Source organism: Pseudopodoces humilis, chromosome 1, assembly GCF_049639895.1.
Source record: "Pseudopodoces humilis isolate 2021_Gansu_Grassland_sample_001 chromosome 1, ASM4963989v1, whole genome shotgun sequence".
Lineage (NCBI taxonomy): Eukaryota > Metazoa > Chordata > Aves > Passeriformes > Paridae > Pseudopodoces > Pseudopodoces humilis.
Window position 1 is genome coordinate 134915886 of NC_142200.1, and position 16221 is coordinate 134932106.

Below are 16221 nucleotides of genomic sequence, written 5' to 3' on the forward strand. Positions count from 1 at the left end.
AGGTAAGTCATGAGCCTATTGTCACTACCTGTTACTCTAAGGAATGTAGGATTGCCAGTGTTTCTATATATCCTGGGGCATATTTAAAACAGATTTGGCAGTACTGGCAGATGGATAAAATGGTTTACGTAACAGGTTTTCTGAGAGCCATCACTTATTTTTCCATGCAGACAAACATCTATATCCTTTCACATTAGTTCTTTTCTTAAAAATTATTACTTAATTTTCTTAAAAATTATTAGTTATTACCTGTCTTGCAAAGAAAACTAGAACAATAAGCTGTGCATACCAAAGTTTTACAAAAAGTCATTTTTTTGCAGCAGAATTGCATATTAAGCCTCATAAAGTCTGTTTCAATAATGGGAAAACTCATGGCATTTGATGGCTTGCAACACACAGAAGCTCAGACATTTCACAGCTAGCTGCCAGAAATAGTTGCTTCGTTACATCCTCAGCTCATCCTACACCACACTCCTGACAGGAAAGACCTTTGTAAAGTGTCATTCGAGACAGAACCTTCAGTTGAAGGCTCTGTTTTGACAACATGCCAGACTGCTGCCTCTCATTTTATATAGCTTCACTTTTCTGTGCTTCTAGTCCAGGAACATCTTGTTTAGCTAGATACATTGTATACAGTTTAATCAACTTCCCATTCTCACTCTAAAATCAACCCACTGTAATTCATGGTTTGGTCAGAAACTACCAGTACATCACTGAAGGTTTGTCAACATCTTAGAAGGAAAAACCATCTGAATTAGAGTAGCCTCTTTAAAATTCTGAGCCTCTGAGAGAAAGCTATAAAATCATACAGCTGAGAGCATCAGGAAAATCAAAAACCACCATTTTGATTGTTTTGATGTAAGTGCTTTTTCTTTGCAAGAGTTTATTGTTGCGTATTGCTCACGACTGGCCTGTGTGCTAACCACGTGCTGTTGTGTTCAATTTGGCTGTCAGACATGTCACAGAAGGACTGCTGAGGGGTGTGGATCCATCCCAAGCCGTGCAATACTCTGCCATGGAAAAGTCCAGTGCAGCTGACACTCTGAAAAGCCAAGAGGAGCACAAGCCCACACAGGGACATCCACAACCAAACCTCACAGCAATCCCAGCCGAGTCCCAGGTGTCATCAGTCAAGTCAGAAGTCATCCCCTTCTCAACGCTGACTGTCCATCACGTGCAGAGCTCACCTGTTGTCATCCATCAGTCCCAGCACTCCGCAGCCTTGCTCAACCACGCCCAGGGCTCTCCCACTGCAGGCAGTCACAGCGAAGGGATGCCAGCTGGTGGTCACCCCTCAGCTGCCCCACCCCTGCAGGAGCCCACAGCAGGACCCCAGACCACACAAGCCACACCAGCACCACAGGTCTCTGTCAATGGCACCACCATGCAAAGCCTTTTCATTGAGGAAATTCACAGTGCAAGTACCAGAAATCGAGCTGTATCAATTGAGGTACGGTGTATTCTACTCAACCAGCTGTCCTCTCTTTGGGTCTGAGCTCCCAGTCTTACTCTTGAGGCTGCAGGTGGGACTTACCAAATGCATTCTGGGGATTTATGTGTTTAACCCCTAATTACACTGTACTTCTGAAGATACTCTCTGATTTTGTCCCTGCTCATTGCAGAAGGGTTGGACTAGATGACTTGTTAAGGTCCCTTACAATGCAAACTATTCTATGATTTTAAATGCAACAGAAAAATTACATGTTACCAAAATTAGGTAACTGTGTTTTTAAAATTATCTTTATTGAGAAAAAAATTTCGAATTCTGTTTTAGAAATTTTAGAATACCTTGTTTTTAACCAATAGCATATAATTCTCTGGCAACGCTTGCATACGTGGATTTCGTTCACTCTTTAAATCTCCATATCCCGTATTATGGAGAAGTAAAAGTGAAAGAGTGTGAAGCTCCAGTGGTTTCACACAGAGAGATATTGAGAAAACCCAGAGGTGAACTGCTGTGTCTTATTACAGACAGGCACTTTAATCACCAGTGTGATGTAGTAAGGCAGAGACCCAGATTTAAATTTTGCCTTTGATCCTTTAGTGAGCAGCAGCCACTCAGCAGCAGTGGTCAGTCTGTCATGTGTTTGTGCCAAATCTAGCACAGTACAAGTCAGAACAGTGTGCAATTACTGTTCATGTATTTCCTTTAGTTGCTGACTAGAATTGAAAGAATCTATCCATACTGACCTATAATGTTTACACATGGAATGTATTTTTAAGTAAGTGATTGCAATGGAAATCAGAAAAGTAAACAGATGCTTTACTGGTTTTGTCTAGAAAGCTGAAAAGAAGTGGGAAGAGAAAAGACAAAACCTTGATCACTATAATGGAAAGGAATTTGAAAAGCTCTTGGAAGAGGCCCAGGCCAACATAATGAAGTCCATTCCTAACCTGGAGATGCCTCCCCAGCCAGCAGCCCTGCCTAAAGGGGATGCAGCAGAAAAGCTAGAAGTCTCAGGTAAGGTTTGCTAGAGTTAATGGGGCTAAAGAATTGCATATCTGGAAATGATAGGTTTTTAGAATGTTTTCAGTTTATAGATTCCTGTGATCTTGAGGAAGGACAAAACAATATCTGAATACACAAAAAGATGCTTAAAAAAGCAAGAATAACTTGCTGTGTGTGGATAGAACAGTGGTAAAAGCTGGCAATTGCAAGCAGAAAGACCCAGATTATGCATTAGGAAAAAACCTCATAAAGATAAAGAAAGTGAAGCACTGAAGCTACCTGAGGCAATGAGGAGGATGTAAGGTCCCCATTACTGGACAGAATGGTTTAGACTAGCATTGAACTAGAATTATATACGTAGAGCTACTTTGTGGTCTCAAGATGAGTGAGATGTCCTTCCAGTTCTATTTCTTTTACAATTTAACATACAAATCCATGTCTGAATTTACTCAAAACCCAAGAAGCAAAAAAGATGCCTCAGCCAAACCTTGGGGTTATCTCATTAGCCAAACACCCATCAGCTGTAAAATTCTTACCCAGCTACATATGCAAGTCCATCCAGCAGAGTCTCTGCCAGGCAATTGGAGACACTGTGTGGGGAGCACAGAACCCAGCTGCCTTCTGCAGTCTGCTAGTGGTATTCCAGCACCCTTACGTGATTTTAAAGGGAATATCCAAATCTCCTCCTTTTCATATCCATTATGGAACTTTTATCCAGTAATTCCTCTATGCTTGCTTATAGAATTTGCATCCTCTTGCTGTGACAGCAATCTCCCATCTTGTGAAGGAGCTTTCCTTCATCTCTTTTAAACTGGTATCATACAAGCTTCACTGAGTTCCCCACAGTTCTAATATTCTCCAATCTGGCAAACAACAGCTCTTCATTTCCTTTATGAAGTCATGAAGGCAGTGGAAAAACCTTTATCATGTCCTGGAGCTCTCCTGGAGTCTGCCCCGCAGACTTCAAGCTGTGAACTTCCAGCGTTTCTGGTCCCTCCATCTAGGCCAGCTGCTCCCTCCCCAGGCTAGATTTGGTTACCCTCGTTTAACTCCACTTTGTCCTTCTGGAGCTGTGGAGGTCAGAGCTGCATGCTGCACTCAAGGTGTTGGCATGCCAACATAGTAAAAAGCTGAAAAACAATGCCCTAGGGGTTGTGTAGACAAATTCATATAGAATTTGGGAGGAGTGTTATCAGATCCAGCATTTTGTTCCGGGTGTACCTTTGATGCTGCCAAGTTTTGGCAGCTTGGATGTTTTGCAACATACATGTTTAAAATAAATTCTGTTGAACCTCATAAAATAATTTTAGAATTCTGGCACCTTTCAGTGAGATTACTGGCTATCAGCACAATTAGCTTGTATAATGTGTGGCATAAATAGAAGAAGTTGGTGAAAATAAGTACCATATGGGTGCAGTGAGCTGTGACATCTTAAAAAGTGCAGAGCACAGTAACTGCGAAGTTTTGTAAGTTGCACAGTTAACTAATCCACTTCTAGGATACAGTTTTGCACAGTGTGCAGCCAGCAGATTTAAGAACAAATTTGATTAGATTGAGACATTTGCCTTCTGTTGTGCATAATGAATCCTGCAATAGTAACATAAATACAGGAACAGCAAAACTTCTCAATATCTGATTAAATATCTCACATACCACTCAGCTCTTCTATGACTGAGGATGAAAAGTTCAGTACCAGTCTGCTGTAGACTTGAAAACTGAGCAGCATAAGACAGACCACCTATCTACCAATGCAACGCATAAAAAATTTTGGCCATAAATTAGCAGAGCCCTCTTGGCTCAACACAGAACCCAGATCGATCATGTTGCCTCATTATTCTCCACACAGAACCTCTCTCAGTGAAGAAACTCTTTTTTTCTTTGCAAAGCACAAAGCAAAATAAAATTACACTCTTTACACAGTTGTTCACATGACTCTGTAAATATTTCTTTAAGGTCCCATCTTTGTATCAAGATTGTTGGTGAAAAAAGTGATTTTTTTCTAGCAAGTACGTTAGAAATTAGTCTTCTTCATCTCTCTTTGTGCCTTCATATGTGAGAATGCCCTGGTTTTTGCAAGTGATGAGTGATCAGTAGCTTCCATTAGAGAGAGTTTATCTGACTGCAGAGACTGCCTCAAGGCAGACATTATTATTTTGAAACCTTTTGGATTTATTTTGGTACAAGTAGAAGTCTGTATGGTGGGAGCAATTAATTCCTTTCTGTCTGTGCCTGTTGAAAAATGCTGCAGTTTAGTGAAACAGCTGGCAATAAACAACTCCCATTTTGCTCACAGAAGTGCTGAGGCCTTTGACACCAAAGAAGGTTCCATAATGTGTAGGTTTTGTTCATGGGCAGTCTCGGGCTTAGTGAGTTAATTTTTTTCATTTACTTCTCCCTCTTTAAATAGGCCAGAAGAAAAAAAACTAACAGAATTTTCCTGCAATTTTTTTTATTTTTTTCCTCTAAATTTGTTCTCTTTCCTTCCCATTTATATTGGGGAGATATAATTGTTTTGTAAATAAAATAGTAATCCATCTTTGAGGTTTTATGACCAGCCTAGGGTGACTGCAATGACCATGAGCAAACCCCATCACAACCTCTCCTTAATGACTCCAGCTAAGGGCTGTAAGAGGGATTAGCTTCGATAACCAGTGCACCTGCCACACTCAGTGACAGTATTTCTTGTCTGTGTTTTTATCTCCCATTTTGAAGATGAGGTGGATGGGTGTCTCAGAGATGTGAATGAGATAGTAGGAATCATGTTTTCTTTGTGCCGTCCGTGTCTCTGATCCAACCTTGCTCTCAGTAAGTGTGAGAAAAACTTGGAATTCTTGCAATCAGAGTCACTACCAGTTTGAGGGTAATAAGGGTTTGATCAGAGGTTTAATAAGGTAATAAGGTTTAATCAGAGTCACTACCAGTTTGAGGGTAATAAAATGGGTTGTGCCCATTACAAGGAGTAGGGATTTGCAAAGGCTCTACATCATAGTCTGCTAAACACCATCTTAGAAAATTACTCTGATTTTACAGCAGAAGTATATCTGATGTAGTTAAAAAACAAGTTGGTGTGTATTGACCAAAGAAGTAGTCTAATGTAAAGTGCATCTGGAAATTCACTCTTCTTGTAATTTAGCAAGTGAGTGCCAGATAACCAGGGAGGGAGATAATACAACTGAACATTTCTATAAGTTTAAGCATCTTCAGAGAATATTTGAGCTAAGAAGGAAACAAAGATGAGTTTGAGTCAGACAAGGGCTCCGTCCAGTCCCCAGGGCCAGCTGGAATGTTGGACAAGCCTGACAGAACCCCAGGAGTGGGCAGTTATGCAATAATTTGCCCAGAGGGAACACTTAGCCCTAAACAGCTGGGTAATCACAAAAGCAGGATGTTTTATCTTTCTGGATTATATTTATTCCAGCTGTTTATATAACGCTGAGTAGCTGCAGAAAGATCATTCTTTTGCTCTTGGAAACAAACACTGTAAAGAGCAGTGTGAAAATAGTGGCTGTTGCCATATTTATGGTGCTTAGCCTGTAACCAGAAACACACAGGGATAGGTCATGAGCTCGGTAATGCTGCTTCTGGAAATAATGCTGTCCAGGGATGGTGGGGAGGAGGAAGTGGCAGCTGGTGGGGAAGCATCCTCAGGGGCAATGCCAGTTTGAAACTGGTCTTCTCTAGAAAGACTCTCCTCATAAAGCAAGGGCTTGCTCTGCTTGGCCTTTGTATTTGGCATTTGAATCTTCTTAGCTTAGAAAGATATGTATAGGGCTCTCATATGATAATTCAAAGGCAAAACTGTACATTCCTGGAATTATAGCAAGTTAAGTGAAAATAATTGCTCCTGAGGAAGAGGAGCAAGTGCAGTTGCCTCTGGTGATCCTCTGCCCTGCTCAGAGATGAGAGGACTCACTGAAATGCAAAGGTGGCATCTCTAGAGTACTGCTTACATTTTCACTCAACCTTTGTGTGAACTTAGCTAGTTGTGTCTTACTATGAGATGGATAGAACTCTTCAGCTCTTTGCACCTTGCCAGCAGCACCTCCCAGGCGGAGCAGAAATGTGTGCTGGTTGCTTCAGGACTGCTGAGAACAGTGAAAAGCCTCCAGGCTGGTGTCTCACTTGTATCCATGTCAGTGGCCTTGCTCTCAAAAGAGGCTGAGGGGCAGTGTCTGTAAGCTGGTAACCAGAACCTGCACCTTACATGCTTCTTCCCACATGTGTGCTCTGCTACCCCACTTGTGGCTGACACCCAGCTGCAGTGGCCTGCCTGGAGGACAGGAGTTTTGCTGAAAATTTCTGGGTGAGGTGACCCAGTTTCTCTGTGCAAGTACAGCACCGTTTACCTTCATTTGAGGCAGTTACTCTTGAATGCCAAAAGTGTTTCTGTTCATATATTCAGCAACAGCACTTTTTAAGACATTTTTTTCTTTTCCAGTTGAGGCAGGCATGCAAATACTATTTTCCTCTCCTTCACCTATGCTTACTTTGTGCTGCTCTGTTTACCTGCAGAAGAAGCTCCTGATGGAGAACAAGATAATGACAAGCTGACCAAGTCTCCACCTCCTCCACCTCCACGGCGCAGTTACCTGCCAGGGTCAGGACTGACCACAACGAGATCAGGAGACGTCATCTATACAGCCAGAAAAGAGGCTGCTGCTCTCAAGGTTCGGTGGCTCATACTCTAGGCAGTCAGACTTATTCCTGATGAGATGTTGGCAAAGAGACAAGACACAGGCTTGGGCCTATAAACCACAAAATAAGTTGGGCAGAGCTATGTCCTGAAGAGCTACTGAAACTGCTCACCAGGATGCACATCTGTTAGGCCAAATGAACAAGTAATATTTGATCAGTTCTGTTTACAGGAGTCTTGCTGCTCTTATCTCCTAGTAATGCAGCAGGCAAGTCACAGGCTGCTTTCATTTGGGGTGGTAAGAAGATTAAAAATTAAAAAAAAAAAAAAAAAGGAGCATGCCTTAAACAGATGGGGATAATCAGGTCAGATTTGAGAGTGTTTTTACAGAAATGTTGCCAATTAGTTTCTTTGGGCTTGTTTTCCCCATCTGTTCTGGGGAAGGTAGTGGTAGGAAGTCCAATTTAGGAAGCTTTTAATCTGTGAACATATAATCACATCAGCAATATTGGTTGCTTTTGAACTGATGAAGTTGCAGGAAGAGGGACCTTGCAAGAGAGAAGTTGCAGTAGTGTTGGGTTTTTGGTGTTTGCATCAGGAGGGTTCAGCTGTGATATCTGGCTGTGCTTTCTCATTCCCTTGTAGGAATGCAATGAAGATGCTGGGCAAATAGCACAATCCAAAGCCCCTAAAGAGGACCAGGCATTGTCTCGGAGCACAGGGCACGCTGTAGCACCAGCTGCAAAAGATGAAGAGGAAGAGGAAGGAGATAAAATAATGGCAGAATTACAGGTATGCCTTTTGGGTTGTGCATGAGGACACCTGTGGCCAATATCACTTCTAGGGCCTCAGTGCAATTTCTAGCTCAGAACATAAAGGAAAGTAGGTCTGCTAGCCTCGCCCAGTACCACTTTGTTGCATTGAGTGGTACACTTTATGGAAGTACTACCAAATTTTGTTCAAGAGGTCTGTAGCTGAAAGAGTGGTCAAAAAAGCAGTAGCTGCCACTGGAGAAGCCTGCACATGCAAAATGGGACAAGTAAAACATTGGTGTGTATCCAGCGTGGTTGTCCCTGCCTGATGTTGCTCACATAGTACCAGACTGGCAAGGTGCTGAGAGCCTTTGTCATCTGTGCTAACTTTGGTGAGAGCAGAGAATAACTGGGTCTGCTCCTGGTGGGCTGTGCTATGGTCCAAAGTTTCCCAGAATGTTTGAACACTGAGACGTTGCCCATTCCCTGTGGTGTAGCTGGTGCATCACTCTGCCAGTGGCACAGAAGAGTGCTCTCTTGCTGGTCCTTCACTTGACATCACATAAGACAGCTCCCTTTAGTGATGAAAATCCTGCAGTAATTGCCAACTATTCCAGCTACCATCAGTGAGCTCCAGCTCCAAGGGGCACCCTCTGTCCTCTTCCATGCTGACACAAGGAAAGGAGATCTGGAACACCTTAATAGGCTATAACTTCCAGTATTTTAGGTAACTGTCACAACATGAGATGATCTCTGCTGTCCACCTGCCAACAGGTGGGCTTGGTACTGTCCGGGGAGCATCCAGAGCACAGGAGACAGGGGCATGGAGCTGTAGCTGTTACCTCTGATGGGTGCACCCTGCTCCATTGCTCAGCTCACCCACCAGTGCTGCAGGAATGAGAGCAGCACTTCACCCTTATCCCTGCTCTGTGTGTTGATGACAGGAGAGCTGGGGACACAGAAACTGTCACAGCATCTCTGTCTCTAGGAAAGCAACCTCTGCCTTGCAGCTGGAGACAATGAAGTGGAGGTTAAGGTATGGAAAGGGGGGCTGAGGGAAACCAGGGAGGAGAAATAGGCATGGTTACTCAACAGGGAAAGGGTGTTTCAGTGCTAGCTTTGGGGACTAGCAGTACTCATTTAAACATACACCAAATACCAGGTATATTTTAGTAGCTTAACGGAATGCCATGTTTTAGAAGGGGCAAATTGCCTGATCAAAGAGCTAGAGGCTCATTAGTTTGGTGTCAGTCATAGGCAGAAAGATGGGAAATGAAATACGGAATTCAATCATTGAAAAACTAAAGGACAGACATAGACAGTTATGCCAGTGAGCACAATGTAATGGAACAGAGAGCTGTCAAAGGAAACAACACTTTGCTCAAGTGACAGGTTTGACTGCTTAAACTGAATTGTATACCTATAAATATTTTAGTAAAGAATTTGATCAAACATCACACAACATTCTCATAAAAATCTTGCACCTCACAGTATACAAAAAAAAACCCTATTGCAGTATAATTGAGACCTGTCTGGTTTTGAAATCACTGACCTTGATGTAAGGGTTTATAGACAGGTCTCAAAGGGAGCAACAACAGGCCCAGTGTCTCTCTGTATTTTCATCAAAAGCCTGGGATAACATTTAAAATCCTTACTGTGTAAATCTTAATTCAGTTCAGTGAAGTATGACAGCAGATAGCAATTACTTAATGGTCATAATGCTTTGCTGAACTAAAAAGTCCAGTGAAGAACAACATATAGGCCAGGCCACAACTGCATGTCTTGGAAAGAAACATGAGTTGCAGTAACAAGTTGACCTGAGCTCCCAAGTCAGTTGCCACAAAATTGTGTCTGCTTCGGGTGTAGATGTGAAAACGTGGCGTGTTTTTATATCTGTACAGGATCAGTGAGATCCACACTGTGTTTCTATATTCATGACTAAGTATCCATGTGTCTCCCATTTGAAAATCCTAATATGAATATGAATATGAAGGTTCAGAAGAGACTGAAGTGCAATGTGAAGATTTTCAATGTAGCAGGAAAAGGCATAATTATCAGTGGCTGTAGCACAAACTATTTGGAGACTCTTATAGTTATTTCAGAGCAAAGGTGATAAAAAAATACCAAAGGGAAATAGTTTTTTTGACACTTAAAGCCTGAAGGACTTTGGGAATGCTTAACTCAGACCCACATCACTGGTCTCACAAATGGGTAAGTTGGGGAAAAGTCTATATCCTCTATTGTGAGGAGCAAGACTATTTTTTCTATTAGTTCCATGTCATCTTAGCTACTCTGATCTATTAACACATACAAATAGGATGTAAAACCAGATGGAAGTCAACATCCTGATTGTTTGCACTGGATTTTTTTTTGTTATCCTTACTTTTCTGATTTTGCATAAACATGCAATACATATGAAAAATACAGTATTTAAAGAACAGGCCTGTTTCCAATCTGTAATCAGGGCTATTAGTTTCATGAGTTGCCGGGAATCAAATAATTTCCCTAATATATGGTATAAAAATATAATCTTACTGCATGTCACAGTGTGTCTGACTCCTGTGAGCACTCCCCACTCTTTGCTGTGTCCTCCCTGCACATCTCACTGAAGGCAGGCCATGTGCCAGTAGAGGCCTACAGAAATTCTGGTGAGGCTGCCTGCACTGCATGGTGATAGTTGCAGTGATAGTTTTGCTCCCCCAGATCTGGGAGCCAGCTGGATGGAGAAACTCAAAGGAAATTAAAGGAGGATTGCAAAATAAATGGCTGAAAAATCTGAGCCATGCCCTGGGGGATGCATGGTGGGAGGCCAGGGCCCACAAACCCATAGGTTGGGACAGAGTTTAAGGCTTATTATCAAAGACTCTGAGAAAGGCATATCTCCATGTTTAAGGTTTTAATAACTTTGTATTGGAAAAGTGGAGGTATGTAACTCTTGCCACAAGGAAATAGGTGCTGATTATCAGCCACAAGGAAATAGGTGTTGTCACAAGCCCCAAGATTGTCATGGGCTTCTTACTTGAGTTTGGATAGTCTGCAGCACCTCTGTGGGTCTCCATCATCTGGAAATTCAGAAATCAAGCTTGTCCTCCTTACAGGGAGCACTGAGGTCAGCATGGTGTTAGAGTATTGACAGGCTGGAAGGAATGGTTCTCTTAATCTGATAGTCTGAAATCTCTATTATTATCTCATGAGCTTGTAGAAAATATTGTTGAGCTGTGACTTTTAAAAACAAGTGCTCTCTTTCTAGTTGGTCATCTCCAGATATTTCTGTGTAAAAGTTCTTGGTCTCCTGATAACCTGCAGTATTTATTTCCTAGGCTTTCCAGAAGTGCTCTTTTATGGATGTAAACTCAAACAGTCATGCTGAACAGTCCAGAAATGATACACATGTTAAAGACATAAGGCCTGGGACTTTAATGCATCACAAGGAAAAGAAGGTAACAAGTGGCAATTGTAGACATGCCACCCGGTCTTGGCATCACCTTCTTTCCTTCAAAACTAATCTTATATCTTGCGTCCTATTCTCTTTAACCCCCACCCACCACTGCCCAGTGCTTTCCTTCCTTTTATCTCCATACGGCTCAGAAATGCTCAAACAGAACTCTATATTAAACTATATTATGTGTCTCATCAGCAGTTGTACAATGAAGTTGCATGAAGTTTTATGATTCTGTGAAATCAAAACAGCATCCATCATTTTCTGTCAGAGATGCTCATACTACTTAGAACATCCTTCCCCTACTGTTCTGGTGATGGATGGTGGAGCATCTCTCCTAAGTTTGAGGGGAGTTAATAGTTCCTCACAGCCTCTAGAGCCAATTTGAGAATTTGTGCTTTATTTTGTTCCATTTGTTGGTTCCAAAAATAGTTGTTAAATATTCAGAAATCCCATTAATTTCATTGGATGACAGAGTCAAAGTGGATGGGAGGAATTTTCCCTTGTGCTGAAAGTTAAGGCCCAAAATTCAGTCATGGGACTTAGAGGAGCTGTGTGTCTGGGGCTGTAGACAGGTCAAGGTTAAAATTCACAGCTGTGTGTGGACTGGAGTTGCCAATTGAGCTGATTTGACTTAGCAGGCAGCCAATGTGCAGGGCAAGAAAAGGACAACTATTTCTGCCCTTGCAGATCTCTTTTTTGTGTTTAAGAATAATGAGTTTAATCACTGCTGGGGTTAGGGAGTTGTGCAGGCATGACAACTTGTCAGCCAAATGTCAGTTTGCAGTGAAGGTGGGTATGGTGGGGAAAGAAAACACAGCTCTTCAGCACAGCATTTCAGCCTTCTCCTGCATTTTGTGTGTCTATGCAAATGCTGCCAGGTCAGGGCAGTCGCACTCAAGGACGTGTGTTGGAGCTGCCCAAACAGTAGTTCTGGTCAAGCTGCAAACAGCAGGCTGGGTGTGGGTACAGGTTCATGGGAATGAGGGAAAAAGGAAAAACTGTTCTGTGTGTATGAATGTGTAACAGAGAAAAAAAAAACAAGTGTGAATTGATCCTCATTACTGCTGTTGTCAGAATGAGAATATTGTTACATGAAATCCTGGGTCATTACTCAGGACACTGCACATCCTGTAGCGCAAACATTTCTTTGAAAGGTGCTGCCAGGTAATTGCCAAAAACTGTTATTTATTTGAATAGCACAGAGTCCTGGAAATTAAGGTTAATGACATCTGTTTTTGTAATCTGACATGACAGAGTGTTTATGGGCTTTAAATATGGAACATTATGGTCATGATAAAATCATTGAGGAAATGAGTTTTGTTGTCATTTTATTTTTTTAGTAGAAAAGCGGAAGTTCCTAAAATGATATCAATTGTACAAGGACACCATGAGGTGTTGAACTGGTGCTTGGAACTAGAAGCGGAAGTTGCTAAAAAAAGATACACAGTCAGCATATCCAGAGGCAACAAGTGCCATTAAGTGACTTGGCCTAATACTGGGGTGTCTGACATGTCGTGGGACTGGGAGGCACTGAGCAAGTCAGGGCCTGAGGGATCACAAGCCCTGGTGTTTAGTTCCCAAAGTGCCTCTCAGCACAACGTGCAGACATTGTCAGCCTGCCCACTGAGGCCTTGCTGCTGTGCTGACTTGTAGGAGAAATATGAGGGATGTCAAGGTATCCATGGAGCAGCTGTTCAGTCTTGTTGCTGCTGAGCAAGCCTTTGAGGACGTGAACTGTGACTCTGGTGTATGAGTGACTTTCTTGTTTCTATGTTTTGATTGTGAGTAAAGTTTGTCTATGTAAAATCTCCAATTGTACATAAGAAAACATCACATGAGGTGTAAAAACTTGTGAACCTCCATATGCATGAGGCGTGCATGCACAGCCAACCTGGGGATCCCTGCAGAATCACTCATCCATCTCAGCTGGGAGAGCAATGCTCCTGACTATTCTGCACGTCTTGATGCTCACAGAAGTATAATTTGTCCTTCTGGTGTGTTAGGAGTCGGCTTCTAGTCTCAAGTAAGCAATGTCAGCATTACTGCTTTTGGTTCACTGCCTTCAGGCACTCAAGGCCAAATTACTTTCCTTCTTGGTGAGCTTTTGACTGTAGATTTCTCTTACTCATTCATAGCCATGGTGTCTGCACAGGTCAGTCCTTCACCCTTGATGATTGGTGTTTCTCCTAAGTTATCACTAGCACTTAAACCAAGCCTCAGAGAAAAGCCTGGTGTTATGAAACAGCATTTCCAGGGGTCCTCACTTGCAGATAAAGAAAAATGTTCCCCTGAAGTTTCATTGCTGGGAATAAACATACTTCTGGGCCAGTGTTTGGTGTTTGGCGTTTCTGCAATAAGTGAATATAGTTCAGTGTTTCATTCTGCACTTCCACAGGCACCACAGGGTGCCACTGGTAATTCTGATGGAATACTTCTAAGCTGCAGCGAGGATTTAGAAGTGCTCAGACTGTAATGATACTGATTGTGATGGAGCAGCATTGCTCAGGTGTGACCACCATTAGAAGGAGCAAAATGTAACTTGAAAATTAGCTTTTACTGGTATAAAACTTCCTTTCAAGGCAAGCCAGGCTTGCTGTCAGCCCTTCCACGTCAGCCTCCCTTTGATGTGTCCCAGCAGAATGTGACCAGATACTATTGAGACATCCTTCAAACTTAAAAAAACATGGGGGGGCAGGGGTGGGGGGGTTTAGCAGGAAGGTGAACAGGTCATGGAGCACTGTGTTGGAAATAGGGTAATTAATGTGCTTATGCATATTCTGGAGGCCTTGTTAAAACAAGGTAACATCCCATCCTGACCTAATGCATAGCACAAAGCAGTAACATCATGCACTGTTCTGCCAGAATTTGGAATTTTGCCCTGAAGAAAGACAGGAATCAGATGACAGCTTGAGACATGTCTCTGCAGCAGTAAATGGAGTGGTGAGTTCACGAGGTCTGCGCTTCCCCTGAGATTAATCTTGGGGGAAACAAAAAAAGTCCCGTAAAGATAAAAGCCCTGAATAACTAAGTAATCCAACTTTCCCCCTTAGGTGTATGGGGCTACAACAGGATCTCCCACAGATAGTGACCATCCTAAAGAGAAGAGGGAAGGGAGAACTGAAGAAGAATTGGGTTCTGATTCATCCAGTACAGCTGACAGTAGAACTGGCTTTTCAATGAATGACAGTCCTACATTTAGCAAGGGTTTGTTTGTAGACAGTACAGACTATTCTAACAAAAACCTTCAGAATATGAGCACAAACCTGTCTGCTGTCAGGTTGCCAGAGGAGGACGAACGAAGAGGGGCTCAAGATATCTTAGGATCACGTTTTCCAGCCGTTGAGACTGGAAAACAAAAGCCAAACTACAGACTGCCAAGAGATGCTCACCAGGGTGTGCTGCAGGGTGAAGCCTTGCAGAGCATGGGCAAGCACATCCCTGTCAGCAGCGTTGCCCCTCTCCTGAGGCACACGCAGGAGGCTGTGGGGCCTCAACCTTCCTTGCAGGAGCAAGAAGTTTCTGCAGCCAGCTACAATCAGGTTGTGCTGAGACCCAAAGTGTCCAGAGCAAACAGTGTGAGCAGCATTGAAGAGACAGACTCTCCAGCCAGCTCTCCAAGTGAGGACAACCCACCCACAGAAAACATTGCCTTCATGATTACTAAAACAGCTGTCCAGGTGCTCTCGAGTGGGGAAGTTCACGACATAGTCAGCCGGAAAGGAGGAGATGTGCAAACAGTCAACATCGAGGCTAGGAAGGATGTGGCATCAGAGAAGAACATCCCTGAGAACACAGACAGCGAGGAGCCAGTCGTGTGTCTGGACAAAAAACCTGTCATCATAATTTTTGATGAACCGATGGATATTAGGTCAGCGTACAAACGGCTTTCTACGATTTTTGAGGAATGTGATGAGGAATTGGAAAAAATGATGACAGATGAGAAGATAGAAGAGGAGGAGGAAGAAAATGAAGCACACGAAGTCTCTGAGAGGCAGAAGGAGGAGTCACCAGTAGCTAATGACACAAAAGCAACCACAGAGCATTCTGCAGCTCATGGTCCCCAGGGGCCATACCTTTTTAACCTTCAGTCTGACTCTGCAGAAAGCAGACCTCCTGCAGAGGAGGAAAGCACAAAGACAAATTTTAACAAATACCGTCAAATCTATGGGCTAAACACAGAAGGAAACTCGGACTCTGCTGAGCAGTTGGGAAGCAGGCAGGATTCTAAGAAAAAATTTAAGTTTAAATTCCCTAAAAAGCAGCTGGCTGCTCTGACACAGGCGATACGGACAGGAACCAAGACTGGGAAGAAGACCTTGCAGGTTGTGGTCTATGAAGAAGAGGAGGAAGATGGGACACTGAAGCAGCACAAGGAAGCAAAGAGATTTGAAATCACTAGGTCGCAGTCTGAGGAGAGTGATAAAAGCCCTTCTGGGAAGCAAGAGGGACCCTCTGGAGCTGCAGTGTCCCTATCTAGGACTGATGAAATTCGACAGAGTACATACAGAACGCTAGACAGCCTTGAGCAGACTATAAAGCAGCTGGAAAACACCATCAGTGAAATGAGTCCAAAACCTATCCCTGAAAACACATACACCTCTGAGGGAAGCACTGTCCCCTTCTCTGCCCAGATAGTACCAGAGACCCCATCCCGAGAGCGTGTAGTGCTGGATGAGAGCCTTGCTGGTGTAGAGCCCCCTGCATCACTCCCAGCCACTTCACGTAAGGTACCTTAGTCCAAGAAATCAAATCTCCAGCTGCTTTCTAAAATCTGCAATAATCACCATTAAACAAGAGGGTCTTGTGATTTGTTTGCTTCCTTTCAGGTGGCTTGTTTGGGCTCCCCACAAGGTGTCTAACAGCTAATAGACCATTGGTTTTGGGGGTTTTTTTTTTAATCTTTGCTGCTGATTGGTGATGGGCAAATGCAGGGGAGCTGGGTCGA

At 43.0% G+C, this 16221-nt stretch overlaps 1 protein-coding gene across 23 annotated transcripts in view; it reads left to right on the forward strand.

The window, feature by feature from the left end:
• The window catches only part of KIAA1217 (KIAA1217 ortholog), a 354640-nt gene that overhangs the window by 335716 nt on the left and 2703 nt on the right, over positions 1-16221 (forward strand). For 14 of the 23 annotated variants that reach the window (XM_088051935.1, XM_088051930.1, XM_088051970.1 and 11 more), the window contains 7 exons: positions 955-1450; positions 2281-2461; positions 6962-7116; positions 7728-7874; positions 11155-11274; positions 14139-14216; positions 14327-16003. In XM_088051935.1, coding sequence (XP_087908061.1) covers positions 955-1450; positions 2281-2461; positions 6962-7116; positions 7728-7874; positions 11155-11274; positions 14139-14216; positions 14327-16003 — 2854 coding nt within the window. The remainder of the gene's footprint in view (positions 1-954; positions 1451-2280; positions 2462-6961; positions 7117-7727; positions 7875-11154; positions 11275-14138; positions 14217-14326; positions 16004-16221) is intronic. The other 9 variants (XM_088051956.1, XM_088051940.1, XM_005518739.3 and 6 more) reach the window with 5 other exon arrangements.